Source organism: Oncorhynchus mykiss, chromosome 7, assembly GCF_057628025.1.
Source record: "Oncorhynchus mykiss isolate SJ-2025 chromosome 7, ASM5762802v1, whole genome shotgun sequence".
Taxonomy (NCBI): domain Eukaryota; kingdom Metazoa; phylum Chordata; class Actinopteri; order Salmoniformes; family Salmonidae; genus Oncorhynchus; species Oncorhynchus mykiss.
The window spans coordinates 49,400,541-49,422,716 of NC_143028.1; the positions used below are offsets into that span (position 1 = coordinate 49,400,541).

Here is a 22,176-nt window from a genome sequence, read left to right on the forward strand (position 1 = left end):
AATGGGTAAAAAAAAGTACAAAAGAATGTGTGCTTTCTGATGGTGTCAAGTCTAGTTTTCTCAATATTATGACAGTTGTACCGCAGAGGTCGGTATTGGGACCTGTTCTCTTTACTATTTACAGTATGTAAATAATATTTGTTTATTTATTCAAGCCTGTAATATTCATCTGTATGCAGGCGATATGGTTATGTATGTCATTGCACAGACTGTTGACCAAGCTATGTTAGAGCTGCGATCTGATTTAGTTGCATTACAGAAAGCCCTTGTTGATTTAAAACTTGTTCTAAACATATGTTGTTCTCTAATTGTTAGAGGAATTAAATTCCTATATGTTTATTAACCAATTCAATTAATACACTCAGCCCATTTCTAAAGATTTGTAAGATACTTATTTGCATAAAATGGGCAGAGACCAGTCTCAAAATCAAGTAATAGCGTTTATACACACATTATATTCAGTCCTAGGATTAATATAAAATTCATACATCTATACAGTAACATAATAGTATTCTGATTAGTCAATCCTGATTGAAATGTATACATAATTTAGTCATTATTGATAAAAAGCCCTTAACACTAATTCACTGAAAAATGTCTCAGATGGACTATATATTCACTCATTGGGTGGCTCTCTCAACGAGCGGGATCCCGCTTATAAATACCTGGGCGTTTGGATTGATAAAGATCTAACGCTTAAAAAACATACTGATGAGCTAGATAGAAAGCTACGATTCAATATGGACATCTTCATTAGAAATAGATCTTGCCTCTCCATGAACAGCAGGAAGCAGATTGTGCAGTCAACTTTCCTGCCGGGGAGTTGGACGGAGACATGTTGGGCTGGGGAGAATGTGGGCTCCCAAGTGGCACAGCAGTCTAAGGAGAGTGCATCTCATTGCAAGAGGCATCACTACAGTACCTGGTTTGAATACAGGCTGCATCACCTCCAGCCATGATTGGGAGTCCCATAGTGTGGCGCACAATTGGCCTAGCGTCGTCCGGGTTTGGCCAGGGTAGGCCATCATTGTAAATAATATTTTTTATTCTTAACTGATTTGCCTAGTTAAATAAAATAAGTAAATAGGGGAGATAGGCCCACCACTTTTCGTTTCTATTTTCTTTACATACCAATTGCATTATTATTATGATCATTTCTCAGTATGTAATTATTTTTTCTCAGTTTTTGTTTGTTTTGTTGTTGTGGCAGCCTAGGGTATAAACTTTGTAAATGTACATGAATATTGTACCTGTAAGCAAAAAGATAATACAAGCAAAAAAATAACAGCTTTTCTCCAGTTCCTTCATTCTCTTTATTGATGTTTCAGAGCAACTTGACTTACGTGACTTAGTCCTTTCAGCTCCTCAGTGGTGCATCTCCAGCTAACTCTGTTCTGGAACATTTTTTTTTTTATAATTCCAGGTGGTTCCTGCCTTCTTCATCTCCTTCTCATGTGTCCTGTTCCATGCCTTTTTTTGGGCGGCCAACCTTCCATTTGCCCTGTGGGTTCCACTCAGAGCAACAGGAAGTCTACTTAAAAATTAAGCTTCACAGTTCACACATACATACATACTCAAGCTGAGAATTAGCTTCTTTTCTCAGATGTGCATTTATCAAAGCAACATTGAGGTATGCCTATTGTTGTTGAGAGGATTTATTAAAATACATTGAACAAATACACAAAGTACAAAGTAAAAGATTACAATTAACTTTTTTTCATTGATTTGCAATTTAGCACAAACATCTGTACCATTATAATAACACTGCTTGAATTCAATAGCTCTCTCAAAGCTAGCTACGCAGAGCAACCATCTCTTTCTTTAGCAAAGTGAACCTTCATACAAAACATTTCACATGCTGTGCATTCTCCGCAACAAAGGTGCCTTTACCACGGTCTTTTGGTAGCTTTTTGAAGCCTTGTTTATAAGCATGTACATGTACCGTAAATATATTTATAATATTAGACTGAAGCCTTCTTACATACACATTACATTCATACTGACTTCAGTTTGATTGCATTTCATTTAAACAATTTGATTTCAGTCACTTCCGCACTCCGTAAGGAAACAGACGTGGATTTGATTGAACACATTCTGTGTGCACATTGCAGTTCTATGGCAACTACCCTGCAACATTCATTTTCTCTCACGCATTCTATGAACACTGAACAAAAATATAAATGCAACATGTAAAATGTTGGTCCCATGTTTCATGAGCAGAAATAAAAGATCCCAGAAATGTTCCATACCATAAGCTTATTTCTCTCAAATTTTGTGCACAATTTTCTTTACATCCCTATTAGGAAGCATGTCTCCTTTGCCAATATAATCCATCCACCTGACAGGGGTGGCATATCAAGAAGCTGATTAAACAGCACGCTCATTACACAAGTGCACCTTGTGCTGGGGACAATAAAAGGCCACTTTAAAATGTGCAGTTTTGTCACACAACACAATGCCACAGATGTCTCAAGTTTTGAGTAAGCGTGCAATTGACATGCTGACTGCAGGAATGTCCACCAGAGCTGTTGCCAGAGAATTGAATGTTCATTTCTCTACCATTAGCTGCCTCCTATGTCGTTTTAGAGAATTTGGCAGTACGTCCAACCGGCCCACAACCGCAAACCACGTCCAGCACAGGGGGGGGGGGGGGGGGGGGAGAAACCCTTTTGTGGGGAAAAACTCATTCTGATTGGCTGGGCCTGCTTCCCAATGGGTGGGCCTGGTCATGTGATTGGCTGGGCCTGGCTGCTACCCAGGCCCACCCATAGCTACAACCCTGCCCAGTCATGTGAAATCCATAGACTAGGGCCTAATTAATTCATTTCAATTGACTGATTTCCTTATATGAATTGTAACTCAGTAAAATATTTTAAATTGTTGCATGTTGAGTTTATATTTTTTTCAGTATAGTTAGGTACATGATCGATAAGAGTATGAGAAAGACAAAACACTGGAAGTCTTAGTATTTACATAGCATTGCTATTTGCTTCTGTCCAGTGACACAATTCCAATTTATGACAAGGTGTGGGTCTTGTCCAAACCATCCAAAGCAACACTTTAGATCACACAGGGACCCTCACATGACTTACAAATGGCGTAACAGGCTGAACAGAAACACTGGGACTGCACTCTCCATGGACAGAACATCACTGATAAACACGCACTCAATTAGGTGCAAAATAATAGCTTACGAACTGATATGTGCCCTATTTGTTGAAATTCCTATCCAAACTTCAGGTGAAGTGCTTTGTCTGAGAAGACAGTGGCCCAATCCCAAATGGAGCCTTAAGACCTACAGTACGCCCTATTCCCTTGGGAGATCTTAGAGGATTTGACGGGTGTAAGCAATATGGTTATAGCTCCACCTTGCCCTATGATACACTATGTGGAAGTCTTGCCATGTTGCTTATCCTCTCACACCTCCACAGGTGCATAGGGAGTAGGGCTTAGGGGTCCATTTGGGATCAACACCTGAAACTATATGTAGTTACACATTCCAGCCAACAGAGGGCATGACAGAGCACCTCAGGAGATTCATATAAAAAGCCGACAGAGCAGAGCTACAATCAGACCCTGTGTACAGGAATCTCTTCAGTTCAGGATGGTCCATTCACAATTTCTTTCTCAAAACCTCCACATACTATAAGTGCTATAGCCCTGTCATTAAAAACAATACAAATAGGTAATGCCTCTACTCTTTGAGAGAAAAATAAGAGCAAACATTGCAATGAGAAAATTGAATACACACATTCTTGAAAAATCTGAACAAATGAAGTCTCATTAAACATACAAAACAGTAGTTTCACTTTGGACAATCACATTAGCAGACAGATGGAATAAACAGTATTGTCAAGTGAATCCATGCTGTCGCTCTGATACAGTTTAGTCCTCACAGCACGCAATGCAATAAACAGTTCTCTTCCAAGGAACCCATATATAAAAAGAAACATAAAAATACGTTTTGATACTTTTTCTGCAATGCTCTCCAACCATGTTCCTTGATGGCTAATATCTATGAAGATTCTAATCTATAGATGATGAATTAGCTGTGTAATTCCACCACTGCCCTCACTTCTTAATGAAAACATTTTCACCAAAGTCTAAGATTATCAGCATACAATCTGGGACGTTAGCCATCCAGGACACGGAGTGAGCAGCCGTCTTTTAGTGGCACTAAAGCAGTAAATACTGAAATAACACTTTACCTTAACATGAAGAACACACAATAAAGCACTTTTCATGGAAAACATGAAACCTAGGCCAAAAGGTGACGGACGCAGAGTCATAAGCACTTTTTTGATTTATCATTTCTCAAAATGGAACAGGGAGGGAGGAGCTGTATGTGTAGCAGGCAACAGCCAATAATCACATTCAAATGTTAAAGAAATACATGTACTATACCATTGGCAGAAATAGGCTAGTCTTGAGTCTCTTCTGAAATGTACAAATGGTTACAAACTGTACCACAGTTAGATATGTTCTGTAACTTCTATGTGATCGTCACTTTTTGCACTAATCCAGCCTGTTACATTGTTATGCATGTATGCATTAAATTCACAATGATTATGCAAGGCAAAATAAACAGCACTCTCTTGAACTATGTACATTACAAGGGGGAACCCTTAGTATATTAGTAGCTAGCTCTGTAACTAGGATCCCTTTCTCCAGAGGCGGGAGATGGCAGTCTTTATGGGTTGAGGCATAGTGCAGCTATCCTTCCTTAAAGTCACTCTTATTCTTACAAGTTCCAACTCAAGGCCCTGCCCCGAAACTATAAAAACAAACACATGTACTAAAATTGACCAGAGAATTGGCTGCTGTATGAGCACCCACTTATCATCTCTATAATTCTAGGAGGGGAGACTTATGCCTTCGTGGTTTTCCTTCTATTTGTATGTAGCTAAAGCACAACGCTCCAGTAGAGGTCAGTCCTGATGCTCAATGAAGAGGCCAATGATGAACGCAGGAGGAAAAGACCCAGAACGAAGGAGCAGAGCCAGGCCTAAATGGAATAAATAGACACAGATAAGTCTCATTACAGCAGCCTTGGCAACTCCACCGGCTCATCTTCATGTGAACTTTGACTTTCCCAGCTCTCCCTGTAGCCAAGACAGGGCAGTTCCAGTCATCCTACAAGATCACCGCGGTCGTGTTCCTCTGCCCAGCCGTTGCTGACACATGGCAGATCTTACAACCCCTGGATAGGTATTTTATGTGTAACCATGTGGTGCCCGATGGCACAGTCAATGGCGTAGCACCCAACCATTTGTTGATGCATGCAACATCTGAGCAGGGGAACATGCTTCCACATGTCAGGTAGCAGAGGTCGGGGCGTATGAGGTCGTTTGACTCTCACATCCTAATAGACAGTTCCTCTGCTTGACTCACCAACCTAAGTCATAAAAGCAAATAGCTACTGCAAAGTATGTTGAAGAATCCTTGAAAGATAGAAGTGCAATTGATACGATAGACAGATACATCAGTGTAATGTTCTTAGTGTTATCCTATCATCCATAGACATAGAGATTAGTTAGGAGTTCTCTGGCGGGTTGATTCTGTAATCATTGATACAGTAGTTGACATCCCTTGGCTTGGCTGACTCCAGATCAGTTTTGGAGTAGGTTACCTAATCTTCAATACAGATAACATCACTGGGCTTGCCTGACTTAAGGTCAGGGGTGGTGACATCCCTCAGGTGGTCGCAGGACTTCTTGTCCAAGTGGCTGGATGGAGGAGGGGGGCCGTTGGACACTAGAAAGGGGGGAATGATTGGGGAGGGGGAGGGATACCAAACAAAGAGTGCTCAGCAAAAGAGATGACCTAAATAAAATATTTGAAGCTATGTATTCCATAACATATTATTAGAAAGAGAAGCAGAGCAGTAGTTAATCTTACAGTGCTCCCTCTTTTTCAGTTATCATACATTCTGTCCTCGACTGTTCAGCTGAAACATCTTGTATTACAGTTAAAGTCGTGCAGAGACAGGCCACTTACTACTGACATAGGGTCCCAGGGGCATCTGGCTATAGTTGACCATGGCTTCACCTGCAGGCCCCCGGAAACTGCCCCCAAAGCCAGTGCTGTACATCTGGGAACAGGCAAATGAGCCCTGGCCGAACGGCTGGAGGTAGAGTAAACATTTTACACATCCTGTCAATGATGGAATCAACCAAAACTACCTATCACCACAACAGAGCCAATGACAGTACAGTACCTGTTGGGGCGGAGGTTCGTTGCCGCGGCTGGTGAGGCGGCTGAGGATACTCCTCTCAGACATCTGCAGACGCGAAGACACTGGGGGGATCCGGGACAACATGTTGGGAAGCCGCGTCACATCCGCCTTCATGTCACTTAACAGCTCCTCCAGCTGGTTCAGTACTGGAACGCACATACACATACACACAGAACAAACACACACACACACACACACACACACACACACAGAACAAACACATACACACATACACACACACACACACACACACACACACACACACACACACACACACACACACACACACACACACAGAACAAACACATACACACATACACACACACAGACAGACACAGAACAAACACATACACACACACCGTCAATAACGAGAATGCACTAACGTATTCAATCTTATCTACAGTTCATGCAATGCTTAATTATTATTCACCCAGATCTTGAGTTTGTAGACAGTGTTTTAGTCCTGCTGCTGTGTACACACTGGGAGATGACAGACCTTTGTGCAGCACAGCGTTGGCTGGCTTGTTTCCAGCCAGAGACTCCTTGGACAGGTGCTGGTGAGACTCAGCCAGACACTCCACCTCAGCAAAGCGAGTGTTTAGGGCCATGGCCGGATGGCTGGGGTCCTGGGTCATGTTCAGGTACGCTGCCCTCCTCAACTGCTCCTCTATCACCAGAGCCTGCTCCAACAGCTAAAAGAGAGGGAGAGAGAGAGAGAGAGAGAGAGAGAGAGAGAGAGAGAGAGAGGGTGGTGAGAGAGAGGTGGAGATTGAATATTGCCTTAGGTTGTCTTGTCCACTTTTCAGATTGAAGGTGTTCACAAATGTGTTCGTATGACAGCAATAAGCATTTCACCTTAAAGCGACGAGCCAGGAACTTGTTCTTCATCTCCAGGTAATTTCCCTTGTGCATCTCAGTCTTGAAGGGCTCATTGTGGATGGCATAGCGTGGGTCGTTCTGAATGTCCTGCCAGCGGGCATAGCCATGTCTGAGGTTCCCCCGTAAAGGAAAACAAACATGATAAAAGGGCTTCACATCACAAACAGAGAGACCTGCACACTGTGAATTCCGAACAGCTGTGTTAGATGCAGAGGAAGGATACGTTACGATGCCAGCCAGTAGCCAGTAGTCGTGGCGACGGTGCCAGATGTCATACATCTTCCCAGATGACACGGCAGCCCGCTCCTCGTTCTGCCACAGGGTGTGCAGCTCTGAGATATAGTAACACATCAGATCAAACATCTACACTATATATACAGAAGTATGTGGACACCCCTTCAAAATGAGTGGATTCGGCTATTTCAGCCACACCCTTTGCTGACAGGTGTATAAAATCGAGCACACCGCCATGCAATCTCCATTGACAAACATTGGCAGTAGAATGGCCTTACTGAAGAGCTCATTGCCTTTCAACGTGGCACCGTCATAGGACGCCACCTTTCCAACAAGTCAGTTCGTAAAACTTCTACCCTGCTAGAGCTGAATGAATGTTGAATCATGCTTTACCATCTGGCAGTCCGAATGACGAATCTGGGTTTGGCGAATTCCTACCTGCCCTAACGCATAGTGCCAACTGCAAAGTTTGGTGGAGGTGGAATAATGGTCTGGGGCTGTTTTTCATGGTTTGGACTAGGCCCCTTAGTTTCAGTGAAGGGAAATCTTAATGCTACAGCATACAATGACATTTTAGATGATTCTGTGCATCTAACTTCTGGCAACAGTTTGGGGAAGGACATTTCCTGTTTCAGCATAACAATGCCCCCATGCACAAAGCGATGCCATACAGAAATGGTTTGTCGAGATCGGTGTGGAAGATCTTGACTGGCCTGCAGAGAGCCCTGAACTCAACCCCATCGAACATCTTTGGGATGAATTTCAAAGCCTACTGCGAGCCAGGCCTAATCGCCCAACATCAGTGCCCGACTTCACTAATGCTCTTGTGGCTGAATTGAAGCAAGTCTGGAGCGCTGTATTTCCCATTGACATGCTCAAACTCCTGGACCTGGATACAGACACAACAGTGAGTTAACAATCTAACAACAGAAGAAACTGGATTTCTCCACCATTCTAGACTTGTTGCATTTTATTGAATGCATTCAATCTAAAACCAGATGCTAGAGGCAGGGAACCAGCCGTACTCAATCTAAACATAGGCTACAAGACATTTCTCAACCCTGTTAGGATGTAATGTTTCATTATCTAGTGGAAAGCCTTCCGAGAAGAGTGGAGGCTGTTATAGCAGCAAAGGGTGGACCAACTCCATATTAATGCCCACAATTTTGGAATGAGATGTTTGACAAGTAGGTGTCCAAATACATTTGGTCATGTAGTGTATGTAATGTTCCTACACCTTAGCTGTTTCTCCCGCCCATCCCTCACCTGTGAAGCCTCCGTCGGCAATGTTGAACATGAACCTCATCTTGAAACCATTCTTCTCCAGTAATTCCCTCCTGAACTCCTCCATCTCCTCCTGTGCTTCTTTTTCTCCATTCAGCCGTCCCTCGGGCATGAGCAAGTCCTCGCTCTTGGCCTCGTCTGAAACAACTAAGGAAATGGAACAACTAGCTTACATTGTTGAGGTCCTCTTTCTGCAAAAAGTGTCACTCAAAGAGTGACAAGGTTTTCATGTTTTTCGCTGTTCCGCAAATACCTGGATTCAGTTCCTTCTCCTCGGGTTTGGCTGGAGCAGGATCACTGTCTCCTTTTTCTAAGGACTTCTCTGTCTCTCGACAGGGCTCCGCTAGAGGGTCATAGACAATCAGATGACCACATCAGAACAGAGACATGTTACAACTGATTTTTATGAAGTGGGACAAACCAAAGCCATTACACCAACCATTTACACTTCATTTGATTATAACCATGTAATGCACCACTCACCTTTTGGTGAGCTTTGATTGGACAACAGCTCTGTCTGTATGGATGGAGGCTCTTTAGGATTGATGGATGGCTCTATCAGTGCGGAGGGTATGTCTGTCATTTCACTACTCTCCTCTGAGGAGACTGGTTTGTCCTCTGTGCTGCCTTTCTCTGTCTCATCACTGTCAGGAGCGATGTCTGTCTTCTCTACCTGGGATGATGACTCTGTACTAACATGAGTCTGGAGAGACAGCCATCACAGATGGAGAGGGAGACAGAGTAAAACAAAAAGGAGACAGTTTACTTTAAAAGGTGACAGTTAGAAAGTGGCATGTGTTTTGTATTACAATAATAATCAAATGAGATTTATGGGGAGATGTATGAAGACAGTAAAGGATAGAAGGATGAGAAGAATAAGAGCGGGGAATAAAGGGACATTTCTGAAGAAGCGTGAACTCTGACCTCCAGTTCTGGTAGCTTCTTGCATTCCTGTTCTGTGGGCTCCTTGTCTTCAGCAGGCCCTGAGATCGAGTCCACCTTCTCTGTAGAAACAGCAAAACAATCACCAAGCAGTGTCTCACATTTCCTGTCTATTGAATCTAATGAACTAAGCGGAGTTCTGAAACACACACACGTACCACACACACTGGACAGGGTGAGGATGTGACACTGACCTGGTGGGACAGGACTTCCAGGAGGCTGGGGTGTGGCAGCAGGGCTAGCATGGACGGGGGTGTTGGGGTCAGAGGACAGACTCTCAGTCAGTTTCTTCAGCTCCAGTCCAGTAGGGATCAGGTCTGGAGTGCTGTATTTCCCATTGACATGCTCAAACTCCTGGACCTGGATACAGACACAACAGTGAGTTAACAATCTAACAACAGAAGAAACTGGATTTCTCCACCATTCTAGACTTGTTGCATTTTATTGAATGCATGCAATCTAAAACCAGATGCTAGAGGCAGGGAACCAGCCTTACTCAATCTAAACATAGGCTACAAGACATTTCTCAACCCTGTTAGGAGGCTAACTTACTGCTTTCTGCTGGGTTTTATTCATGTAACTATGTAGTCATTGGATGACTGGTTGATGTTTACCTTTTTCCTGACCAGAGACATAACCCCAATCCTGGTGAGGACATGCTGACGGGACAGCCCTTCTCGTGGAACCCCATCTGCAAAGGTCTCCGCCCCGTCTGCCCCGGGCTCACAAAGATGTCTCATGAACAGGGACACGTAGGCCCTAAGAGAGACAGGGTCACATTCATACAGCTAATCAATTTCCGATCATAGTAACAAAGATACTTGAATTGGGGCCTCCCGAGTGGCGCAGTGGTCTAAGACACTGCATCGCAGTGCTAGCTGTGTCACTAGAGATTCTGGGTTCGAGTCCAGGCTCTGTCGCAGCTGGCCGCGCCCGGGAGACCAATGGGCTGGCGCACAATTCGGACAGCGTCGTCCGGGTTAGGGGAGGGTTTGGCCGGCAGGGATGTCCTTGTCCCATCGTAGACTAGCGACTCCTGTGGTGGGCATAGTGCACGCTGACACGGTCCCAAGATGTACGGTGTTTCCTCAAACACATTGGTGTGGCTGGCTTCCAGGTTAAGTGGGCATTGTGTCAAGAAGCAGTGCGGCTTGGCTGGGTTGTGTTTCGGAGGATGCGCGGCTCTCGGCCTTCGCCTCTCCCGAGCTCGTATGGGAGTTGCAGCAATGAGACAAGACTGTAACTACCAATTGAATACCACGAAAAAAAGTAACTAAATAGAAAAAGATACAACAAAAAAAATATATATATTTTTTTAATACTTGAACTAAAATTGTCTTGCATTTCTTATGGGAGTGAACAGTAGACTGCAGCTGAACCCCAGTTAAAATACAGTACAGGAGGAGCTTTAAATACCTGAACTCTTTCTCACTTTTCCCTCTTAGGTCTCTGACCAGCCAGTGAGAGTTGAAGGCGTCCTGAGGAGGCATGCCCCAGCGCATGATAGCGTTGAGGAAGGCCTTCCGCTGACGGGCGTTGAACCCCAGCACCTGGCACAGGGCATTATACCCATTGGTCAAATCAATGTGCATACACATGTTGTCTACTACATTAAAACCAGAGTGCTTTCTTCCTTACCTCGATGTTGCCCCCTACGCGTGCCAGCAGGGGTGGCAGAGGTTTGTCCCTGTCACTCTTCAGCTGCCTGCGAGAATGTCTGCGCCCACCTACAGAGAAACACCCCCCCCCCACCACCATCAGCCAGGTGCCTCAGCAACATCTTATCAATGATAGGTTCCAGGCCCATCTACACAGGACAGAGCAGGCACTGAGAGAGTTAGGTATCTATAGCGTAGTGATTACGCAGGTCTCATTGACACCCACCTTCCGGCCTCTCCTCGAAATCTTCGTCCTCGTCCTCGGACCCCACGGAGTACTCGGAATGATTGTCTGAAAGATCATCCTGCCACTCTGAGCCACAGATCAGATCAGAGAGAAACAGCACAGTGCATTCACTTGTGTAGGGGCCTACTGGGGGAGGAGGGGAGGGGGGCTAGAACCGCAGACCGCTACAGTGGGCATGCACACTGACACTACTCCACTACACCACTGGGGGGCAGGCATTCTTTCAAAAACTACTACTGACTAGCAGCAGAGCCTCTGTCTGTTCTGTCCTCCCAGCCACTACACTGGTGGACTGTGCACTTCATCAACACTTCATGTCTCTGAGTGTGCATTTGCTTTAGATGGGTTTAAATGTTTCCCTTTCAGTCTCAAATGCCTGTTGTTGAACTATGGGGGGTAGTGTTATAAGAGGAACTCTACACAACTTGCATACTGTAACGCTATAAGCAATATAAAGCAATCAAGCTTCAAATGTGCCACTATTTTCAAGCAAGCTGCTATAGTTATGGACACACAGCCAAAAAAAGGTATAGTGTGCCACTCGTGTTACCAGAGGTATAACTAGAGCAGTGGGCTTCAAAGTTGGGGTCGCGGGGGAACTGCAGTGGGGTCGACAAATTAATAAATGAAAAAGTACATATTACTGTATGGGACCCATATGCAAAACTTTTTGAGAAAGATCATTTGAAAAATACAATTTTATTGAGTAAATGTATTTATTGGTTTCTTTTCAAGATGAAAATGTGATGAATTGAAGGTTATTTGTTGACGTAAGAATATAAATTTACCGATTGTAAGGTTGTGTCATTAGATTTGGGGTGGGGTCACGCAAAATTCTTGGGGAAAAAAATGGGGTCCCCAGAAATTCTGGCCAAAACAAATGGGGTCCCCACTGAAAAAGTTTGAATACCACTGTTCTAGTGATGCTAAGTTCACTCAAATGTTTTCTAAAAGGAGGGGGACCAATAAGCATAGCATTACTGTTACAGTAAAGGGATACTTCAGGATTTTGGCAATGCAGCCCTTTATCTACTTCCCCAGAGTCAGATGAACTCATGGATCCATGTTTTATACTCTGCATCCAGTATGAAGTAAGTTAGAGGTAGTTTCATGAGCCAATGCTAACTAGCATTAACACAATAACTAAAAGTCTATGGTATCTACTAACATGCTAGCAGTTAATACGTCCAATCATTGAGTTAGCAATTGCACTAACGCTAGAGACATGACAATGGTATCCACGAGTTCATCTGACTCTGGGGAAGTAGATAAAGGACTTCATTGCCAAAATCCTGAAGTATCCCTTTAAAGAAGAAGAGAATAGCAGGCCAGAAGGTACAGTACAGTATGAGGCAAACCTTGGTCCTCCTGAGACGTGTCGTTGTAGTTGACCTGCTTGCGGATGCGTTTGCCTTTACCCAGGTTGCGGGCCAGGTCCTCCTGCTGCTGCTCATAGTGGTGCCTCAGCAGCTTCTCCCAGTAGTCTGGATCAACATTCTCCTCCTGCTTAATGATCTCCCGCTGGGGCTCCTCCTGAACACACACGCATGCACACAACATAAGAATACTGAACAAGGATACTCCAGGGTAAACTAAATGGTTAGCTACTACTGAATAAACACTGGTAATCAATGAGAATACAATGAAGAGACTGCTAAAATACTCACACATACACACTTGAGAATACATAACAGAGCCACTCCTAGACATAGCAACGCCCATGCTGACTGAGTGTGTTAGTGTGTGTCCTCACCTCTGCGTCCTCGTCTTTGACAACATACTGGGCCACCTTGAAGGAGCTGAGGTATTCGTTCATGTTCTGGATCTCAGTGTCCTCCGTGGCATTCTGGCTACGGTCCAGCAGCTTGGAGATGGCATTGTCATCATAGTGAATGACACTGCCCTCATCTCCATCTTTTATGTCCCCTGGAGTAAACACAAGTATCACAATATATCAGAGGAATACAGGCTCGTTTACTTTACATCCATGTCAAATCTAGAGACAATATTAGAAGAATGCAAATTGGTTAAATGTTCAGTTCAAAACGACTATATGTTCCTAGCAAAACAGGTCTGACTTTTCAAACAGAAATGCTAAACCCTTGGGGTGAATTGTATATTGATCCCATACAATAATCCCTACTCAGTTATTTATTTGGCGACCCCACTGCAGTTCCCCCGTGACCCCAACTTTGAAGCCCACTGCTCTAGTTATACCTCTGGTAACACGAGTGGCACACTATACCTTTCTTTGGCTGTGTGTCCATAACTATAGCAGCTTGCTTGAAAATAGAGGCACGTTTAGAAGCTTGATTGCTTTATATTGTGACACAGTGTAGTCAGTGTGCGTACCATTATTCTTACAGAGTTTTTGATGCGAACCCATGGCCCGTGCAGCTGCCTCCATCTCGTCCTTGAAGAGCTCCTCGGTGCCGAACTTGAGGATGTCGTCCAGCTCCTGTTTGGACATGGAGCCGGTCTTGGAGCCCAGGCCGGGCCTCACCACCAGGTGGGTCAGCATCATCTTCCTCTTGGCCACCTGGGTGATGCGCTCCTCCACGCTAGCTCGCGTCACAAAGCGATAGATCATCACCTTCTTATTCTGACCTATACGGTGGGCCCTGCTGAATGCCTGCAGCAGAGAGATGGAGGGAGGGAAAGAGAGAGCGGCAGAGACAGTTACAGAGTTAGAAATAAAGAAACATAACAGGGAGTCAAGGAGGAAGACAGATAGAACGAGATAACACTATGAGGGTCATAATGCATTCAGAAGACAGTATACTGTATGTACAGTATGCCTGTGTTAGTCGGTACCATGTCCCACAGTACCTGGATATCGTTGTGAGGGTTCCAGTCTGAGTCGTAGATGATGACGGTGTCTGCCGTGGCCAGGTTGATGCCCAAGCCTCCAGCTCGGGTGGAGAGCAGGAAGCAGAACTGCTGAGCACCCGGTGCTGCAGTAAGAATCAAGGCACACAGTCAATGAGTGAGTGAGTACGCGACTGTGAGTGCTGTTTGTGCTGCTCCCTGCTGGAGAAATACAGAACAGCAGCGTAACTCACCGTTGAAGCGGTCGATAGCCTCCTGTCGTAGTCCCCCTGTGATGCCTCCATCAATGCGTTCATATTTGTAGCCCTCGTATTCCAGAAAGTCCTCAAGCAGATCCAGCATCTTAGTCATCTGGGAGAAGATGAGAACTCTGTGTCCTTCATCTTTGAGTTTCTTCAGCATCTTCTGGAGCAGGGTGAGTTTGCCTGAGGACTTGACCAGCTGGTTCCCATCATAAGAGCCATTGGGTAACACTGGTGCCTCCTGCGTATACACAATGAGCAAATAACCCAACAAGAGGCCACAGCCCCTCACACACAGAGAGTCAACTCTCACTGATAAACAAACATACCTGCATGTTGGCGACCTATCAACTTCTACAATACACACCAGTGGAGGCTGCTGAGGGGAGGAAGGTTCATAATAATGGCTGGAATGGAGTCAATGGAATGGTATCAACCACATGGAAACCAATGTGTTTGATACCATTCCATTCACTCCATTCCAGCCATTATTATGAATCGTCCTGCCCTCAGCAGCCTCCAATGATACACACATTTAGAAACACAATTCCTCCTAAACATCAGTCTCTCCCCGCAGGCCTTAGCATGGTCTACCCCCTCTGCCCTGTCTCCTCCCCTCCCTCCCTCCTCCCTCCCTCTACCCGGAGGGATCCCATCTCTCCTCCCTCCCTCACCACGGCTGCCACGGGAAACAGATAGGGGTGGTTGCAGCACTTCTTCAGGTCCATCATGATGTTGAGCAGGGACACCTGGTTGCCCCCGCCCTTGGAGTTGAGCGCCTCAAAGTTCCGCGTCAGGATAAACTTGTAGTACTTCCTGTGGGTCAGAGGTCAAACATGAAAGGCGGGATTAGGCCTGGGGGAACCACTCTGAAGGCTTTTATACAACAATGAGAGGTTCAACAGAAAAGTACTAGAAGAGGACTAACTCACTTCTGCATGGGGCTGAGCTCCACTCGTACAATGAGCTCTGTCTTGGAAGGCATGTTCTTGAAGACGTCAGCCTTCAATCTCCTGAGCATGTGTGGGCCCAGCAGATCATGCAGCTTCTTGATCTGGTCCTCCTTGGAGATGTCTGCAAACTCCTCCAGGAACCCCTCCAGGTTACTGCACACAGAGCGAGCACAGACACAGCAAAACCGTTTATAGACACCATTTAAAGACGGCACAATCCCCATTTGTTCCAGTCGATGTTAAGAGGAGCAACTGGCGCTTAAGTGTCCGCCATGGCTTTAGGCTGTACTGTAAGCCTTAGTATGCAGGGATTTGAAAGGAGAACACTGTGGTAACAATTGAATCTCCCTCAGCATTAGGTCTTTACTCTCTGCTACTGCAGCAGGTAAGAGGCCCAAGAGGCAGAATGCCAGGCTAATGGATGGCCACAGGAGGAAGTACAGCACAGCTCTTACTTGAATCTCTCTGGGGTGAGGAAGTTGAGCAGGTGAAACAGCTCCTCCAGGTTGTTCTGCAGAGGAGTGCCAGTCAGTAGCAGCTTATAGTAGATCTTATACCCATTGAGAATTCTGAAAAACTGTGGAACAGTGACAGCGACATTAGACACTCAACCAAGCCACAAATAAGAGTTGAGTCATAATGCTATACAAGGTTGATGATGTTGGAAGAGAGGAGATAGATAAGATACTGATCATAGATTGTAAAGAAATCAGAATTTGGACCTTAAGAAACACTATTAGCCAATTTACCGTTCACCAGTGACAAAAAAACAAACAATTACATCCATTTGTAGAATGCATTGGTTTAACTTGAGTTGGATTACCTTTGACTGGTTGTTCTTCAGTCTGTGGGCCTCGTCCACCACTAGACAGGCCCAGTTAATGGAGCCCAGAATGGTCTGATCGATGGTGATTAGCTCATATGACGTCAGCAACACATGGAACTTGATGGCCGTGTCTTTCTGTCAAGACCAAAACAGAGAGTCTATATATGACCACCACTCTCCTTTGGCCTGTAAATGACATGCTTGTCGATGTTTACTGAGATTCAATACATTTGTATTTTATGGGGATACCTTCATACGGAAGACCTTGCGGCCTGTTTTGACCGCACTGTCCTCGAAGGTGAACTCGTTCTCCCGGATGACCGCCCGGCTTTCTTTGTCCCCAGTGTAGGTCACCACGTAGAAGTCTGGGGCCCACATCTCAAACTCCCTCTCCCAGTTGATGATGGTGGACAGGGGGGCACTGACCAGGTATGGCCCTTTGGAGTGACCCTGAGAGGGGAGGACATTTCAGTCATGACTAAGGACACTGTTTGATGATATACACAACAGATATCGCATTACTTTCATCACTACTGATTCTATTATGTATTGTATTTACTTAATAATGTCATGGAACATTAATAAACAAATAGACCCCTTTCCTGTATGAGCCTGTCCTCCTCACCCACCTCCTTGTAGAGTGAGTAGAGGAACACGATGGTCTGGACAGTCTTGCCCAGGCCCATCTCGTCTGCCAGGATTGTGTCTGTGCCCTGTGCCCAGGAGAACCGCAGCCAGTTCAACCCCTCCAGCTGGTACGGGTGTAGGGTTCCCCCAGTGGCATTGATGTACCACGGTTGATGTTCAAACTTGATGGTAGGCTAGTGACGGGGAAAGAACAGCCAGAGGTGTATCAGCTTATTGTTGAGCCAATAGTACAGTATGTTTTAGTCCCTAGTAATGATTCCCACTCACATCTATGATTGGAGCGTTAGGAGGGATTTCTCTCTCCCTCCTCTTCTCCTCCTCTTTGCCCTTCTTTCCCTTTCTCACCACTAAAGGGCGCTGGTCGTCACCAATCATCTGCTCCCTGTCAAATCACAGGAGACAAACAACAAACAGTCTACTCAGGTTGTGAAATCATGTGAAATATGTTTGTCTGTATGTGCATGCATAAGAGAGAGAGAGAGAGAGAGATACAGTGAAAGAGAGAGAGAGAGACTTCTGTGAGTGTAATGTTTACTGTTCATTTTTGTTTTTTATTTCACTTTTGTATATTATCTATTTCACTTGCTTTGGAAATGTTAACATATGTTTCCCATGCCAATAAAGCCCCTTGAATTGAATTGAGAGAGAGAGAGAAAAGTGTGAGTTCTGAGCTGACCTGTGGTCCCAGTAGGAATGTTTGGCGTTGTGATACTCAGGGACGTCAAAGTCATCCACCTCCCAGGTGCACTGGTCATAGGGCAGGTCTCTCCACTTGATCAGGTAGTGCACATCTCCATCCTTATCATAACTGTAGAGAACGCAAGGAACAATGACAATCACAACTCTGGGAGCTTCAGAATACAAAAGGAAAGGTTTCAGTTACATATTTCAAACCTGGGACAAAAATGTATGGTTGAGATTTCTGTCTCTAGTTTATTCCACTGTATATCAAGTGCTGAGCGTGAGTCTGGGGGAGAGAATGTCCCGACAGGGAGAGGAAGGTGTGTGTGTCTGGGGTGGGCACCTGTGGTTGAGGATCCTGTGGATGACCATCCACTCTGGCTTGATGCCGTAGCGGTAGAATCTCTCCTCCATGGCAGCGTACTCTGGGTCTTTACTCTTCCTCTTCTCGTTGTTCAGCTCCTCCTCCCCAGAGCCGTAGTCGTACGGAGGGGGCTCGTCCATGTCGTTCTTCCTCTGGTAGTTACGATACATCACCGCGTGGTACAGCTCCAACTGCACACACCACAGACAAGACCATGGCTTAACCAACGATGCTGCAGAAAATTCTTGTCGTATTTGTGACAATGTGCTGTAGCAAATGTAGAGTCATGTAACTTCTGCAAGCTAGATTTTTAAAGTGAGAGTAAGCCAGTATATTTGACCATGGCTGACTTTCAAACACTGGCAAACCCCTCAGCATCAGTCAAACAGACAAATGTGTGTCTCACCTGCAGTTCACTGACCCAGGAGCAGTGCCAGTAGGAGAGACCAGCCCACTTGACAAACAGCTCCCTCTCCGGGTGGCCCTTCAGGGGGGGCTTTACCAGCGGGTCCACAGTCTCTCCATCGGGGCCAGGGGGCACCTCAGTTGGTAAGGGGGGGTCCCCCCAAATCCAGTGGAGAATTCTCTGTACCTTCCCCTTCGGAGGTGGACACTAGAGGGGAAAAGAGAGTTGTGTGAGACAGCATGGTATTATCTCTCTTTTCTCTCTTGGGAGCCTGCACAGAGAATGACACTTTCATTTTGTTTCCAGCAGTCTATTTTAATAATGGAGAGCCAAGTGCATTCTCACAAATAACATGGTTCATCAACTGGATCATCACACTGACTGGTGGGAGAACTTGTCACTCACCATGCAGCGTGGGCACAGCCACTCCCCATTGGGTATCTCAGGCAGTGGAGGGTTGAGGCAGTGGATATGGTAGGAGGAGGGGCAGGTGTCACAGCACAGCAGCTCCCCTCCGTCTTTACACACTCTGCAGAACTCCAGGTGGTCGTCCTCTTCCTCAACCGCAACCTCCTCTTCCTCATCGTCATCATCTTTGGCCTCCCACTGGATGCCCTCCTTCTCCTGAATGCACAGATGAGGGATAGTGATCATGTACTGTATATCTTTCTACAATGTGATAGGGATGATGTACTTCTGCTGTGTTTAGTGATAGTCCAGGTTAAGGTGTACTACTCACACAGTGGGGGCAGCTCCACTTGCCCTCGGGAGCTTTCTCCAGCTCAGGGTCCAGACACACCAGGTGATAGGCTTTGGGACAGGTGTCACACAGGATGATCTCCCCTCCCTGCTGGCACACCTCACAGTAGTCCTGGTGGTCTGTCTCATAGCCGTCCCCATCCTCTCCTGAACACAAGACAGGAAACACAGATAAAAGTTAATGTAGTCTGTGTCTTCACACACACAGCAGTAACAGTCATTATATTATGAGGGTTATGAAAAGGTAGGAAGATATACAGTACAAACTAGTGGAACTGGTTAGTGTAGATAACGGACATAGCATACTTTTCCTTTTTTTCCGACCCTTCCGGGCTTTCTTCTTGGCATTCCCCGAGGTATCAGAGCGCACCGAGGCACTGTGGATGCTGACATCATCAAAGTCCGACTCCTCCAGCCCAAAGTCCTCCTCACTCTGCCAACAGACACGAGTCATTCACAACCACACAGTCAATCAGCAATGAGAGCCAATAACGTTCACACACAAGTTTGGACATAAAACCCCAACATTTGTATTTTGCTGTTTAACTAAGACAATAAGCACACACACTGTACCTCATCCATACCTGAGTGTTCTTCTCAAGTCATAGTTATGTGACTGAAGGTAAGAAAGAAGACGTGCCGCTCCAAACCTTACCGAGGATGCTTTCTTCTTTGATTTGGTCTTCCTCCCTTTACTTTTCTTCTTTACCTCCTTTACAGTCTTTGTTTTCCGTCGAACCCCAGGCCCTATAGGACAACAACATCCAGCACAGGCCAGAGAGGTATAGAGGGTACTTTATTAGTACATTTCAATACATACTGACATACAGAATTATTTAATGACAGCCCTTACCCTTTCCCTCTTTGGTTTTGGCTTTTCTGATTTGCCCAGGCTGAGAGCTTGACAGTGTAGTGATCTCTTTGACAGAGGTGGGCGAGGCAACGGTGACCGTTTCCACGGCAGCAGCCACCGCGGCAGCCACAGCAGTTGCAGAGGTGCCTTTGAAGGGGTTGTTAGCGCTGAACTCTCGCCACTTGGCCCCTAACACTGTCATCATCTTTGACATGGGGATCTTAGGGTTCTTCTTGGCAATAAGTGGCCTGAGGAAAGCCAGGGAAAGAGAAAGAACACTGTGATCTTACTATCTTTGTTATTTTCTTAGTTAATTATATACTGTAACAATCTGCACTAGAGTGACTTTTGTTGTGTGAGTACTTTGATTGTGATTTGTCAACCAATGTCTTGTGGTTCGGCACATTGGTCTCTCTGAGATACTCGGTCAATGCATTCAGTCTCTGAGCTTCCAGGCTGTCACACACAGCCACAACATCTCTCTCTCTCTCTCTAACAAACAGTCCAGTGTTCACCACCCTGCTCCAGTATCTCTGTACAGTTTTATTTGGATATACTCAAACTACAACTAAGCTACACAGCCATGACAGCCATCCATAGACAAGAAAGGCATTAAATGATGATCCTACATGTATAGTACCTGAGGAACTGGCTGAAGGCCTTGTAGTTGGTGAGGGTTGTATAGTCCTCCTCTGTGAAGCCATACTGCACATCCTCCAGACCCCACTCCTGCATCAGCTGACTGGACGACTTGGGCTCCTGGGGCACAACAACACTGAAGTAAGAGTTCAGTCTATAAATCCAAAAAGGCCCCAAATAATATCAAATACATTTCAAACTAGACAGAGATGTTTTAACAGAGGCACTCTTACTGTACCTTATTATTTTCATCATCTTCGTCATCATCATCATCGTCATCCTCCTCCTCCTCTTCTCTCTTCTTCCGTTTGGGTTTCTTCTCTTTCTTATCCTTAGGTTTCTTCTTCTTCTTTGTGGTAGGGGCGTAGGTGCTGCTCTCGCTCTCTGAACCAATCTCTGGACCCTGCAGTGGACGGTCATCCTCCCGCTCAGGGGCCTGCTCCTTCAAGTCACTGCCACCACCTCCTACTCCTCCACCTCCTCCTCCCTGTCACACACACAGATACAACATTGTTTATCGTCTCAACACTATCATTACTTTCACTTATAATCTCACCCCCTCTGCCTGTCAATCATTCAGGAGACATTTGATGCACAGACAATGAGTCAGCAAATAACACTAACATACAGAGTCTGTACTTCAAGAGGAAAGATAGTCCCCCATACCGGCCTCCTGGGTGGCGCAGTGGTTAAGGGCGCTGTACTGCAGCGCCAGCTGTGCCATCAGAGTCCCTGGGTTCGCGCCCAGGCTCTGTCGTAACCGGCCGCGACCGGGAGGTCCGTGGGGCGACGCACAATTGGCCTAGCGTCGTCCAGCTTAGGGAGGGATTGGTCGGTAGGGATCTCCTTGTTTCATCGCGCACCAGCGACTCCTGTGGCGGGCCGGGCGCAGTGCGCGCTAGCCAAGGTTGCCAGGTGCACGGTGTAGCCTCTGACACATTGGTGCGGCTGGCTTCCGGGTTGGATGCGCACTGTGTTAAGAAGCAGTACGGCTGGTTGGGTTGTGTATTGGAGGACGCATGACATTCAGCCTTCGTCTCTCCCGAGCCCGTACGGGAGTTGTAGCAATGAGACAAGATAGTAGCTACTACAACAATTGGATACCACGAAATTGGGGAGAAAAAAGGGGTAAAATTTATTAAAAATTTTTTTTTAAAAATTTAAAAAAAGATAGTCCCATCTGGATAATGATGACCATTTGTAACCGTTTCAGGAAGCTAGGCGTATGTCGCACATCACTACTTCACAGGAGAGGCATTTGAACGTAAACATTTATTTTTTATCAAAATTCTTTTTTGGCAGGAATGCCTTCTGGAACATGTGAACTTTCACGTGCCTTTATAACAAAAGTGTATGCCATCTGTAAATATTAATGAAACGGTTAAATTACAAGCCTAGTTGTTTTAGCCAAGGAAAAAGGCAGGAACCTTCCCACTAGCCACAATTGGCTGAGATAATGGATAGGCTGGACATGCCGGGAGATGAGTTCGAATTGGT

General features: G+C 45.5%; 1 protein-coding gene across 4 annotated transcripts in view; it reads right to left on the reverse strand.

Moving 5' to 3' along the window:
* Positions 1–1,639: 1,639 nt before the first annotated feature.
* LOC110528005 (ATP-dependent chromatin remodeler CHD5) overlaps positions 1,640–22,176 on the reverse strand; it is a 39,215-nt gene continuing 18,678 nt past the window's right edge. The window contains exons 3-39 of one of the 4 annotated variants that reach the window (XM_090241217.1): positions 20,918–21,166; positions 20,681–20,799; positions 20,041–20,288; positions 19,843–19,934; positions 19,494–19,620; positions 19,168–19,334; positions 18,834–19,052; positions 18,429–18,635; positions 18,002–18,213; positions 17,654–17,785; positions 17,245–17,359; positions 16,959–17,150; positions 16,579–16,779; positions 16,327–16,464; positions 15,959–16,080; positions 15,483–15,656; positions 15,225–15,366; positions 14,542–14,791; positions 14,309–14,433; positions 13,844–14,111; positions 13,233–13,405; positions 12,838–13,012; positions 11,459–11,524; positions 11,213–11,301; positions 10,991–11,124; positions 10,189–10,333; positions 9,769–9,934; positions 9,557–9,636; positions 9,116–9,335; positions 8,886–8,975; positions 8,615–8,779; positions 7,338–7,446; positions 7,091–7,223; positions 6,732–6,927; positions 6,218–6,381; positions 5,998–6,124; positions 1,640–5,754 (exon numbers count right to left, since the gene is read on the reverse strand). In XM_090241217.1, the coding sequence (XP_090097343.1) occupies positions 5,630–5,754; positions 5,998–6,124; positions 6,218–6,381; positions 6,732–6,927; positions 7,091–7,223; positions 7,338–7,446; positions 8,615–8,779; positions 8,886–8,975; positions 9,116–9,335; positions 9,557–9,636; positions 9,769–9,934; positions 10,189–10,333; positions 10,991–11,124; positions 11,213–11,301; positions 11,459–11,524; positions 12,838–13,012; positions 13,233–13,405; positions 13,844–14,111; positions 14,309–14,433; positions 14,542–14,791; positions 15,225–15,366; positions 15,483–15,656; positions 15,959–16,080; positions 16,327–16,464; positions 16,579–16,779; positions 16,959–17,150; positions 17,245–17,359; positions 17,654–17,785; positions 18,002–18,213; positions 18,429–18,635; positions 18,834–19,052; positions 19,168–19,334; positions 19,494–19,620; positions 19,843–19,934; positions 20,041–20,288; positions 20,681–20,799; positions 20,918–21,166 (5,856 nt within the window). In that variant the 3' untranslated portion in view covers positions 1,640–5,629. Of the gene's footprint in view, positions 5,755–5,997; positions 6,125–6,217; positions 6,382–6,731; positions 6,928–7,090; positions 7,224–7,337; positions 7,447–8,614; positions 8,780–8,885; positions 8,976–9,115; positions 9,336–9,556; positions 9,637–9,768; positions 9,935–10,188; positions 10,334–10,990; positions 11,125–11,212; positions 11,302–11,458; positions 11,546–12,837; positions 13,013–13,232; positions 13,406–13,831; positions 14,112–14,308; positions 14,434–14,541; positions 14,792–15,224; positions 15,367–15,482; positions 15,657–15,958; positions 16,081–16,326; positions 16,465–16,578; positions 16,780–16,958; positions 17,151–17,244; positions 17,360–17,653; positions 17,786–18,001; positions 18,214–18,428; positions 18,636–18,833; positions 19,053–19,167; positions 19,335–19,493; positions 19,621–19,842; positions 19,935–20,040; positions 20,289–20,680; positions 20,800–20,917; positions 21,167–22,176 lie in introns of all 4 variants that reach the window. The other 3 variants (XM_090241216.1, XM_021609773.3, XM_021609771.3) reach the window with 3 other exon arrangements.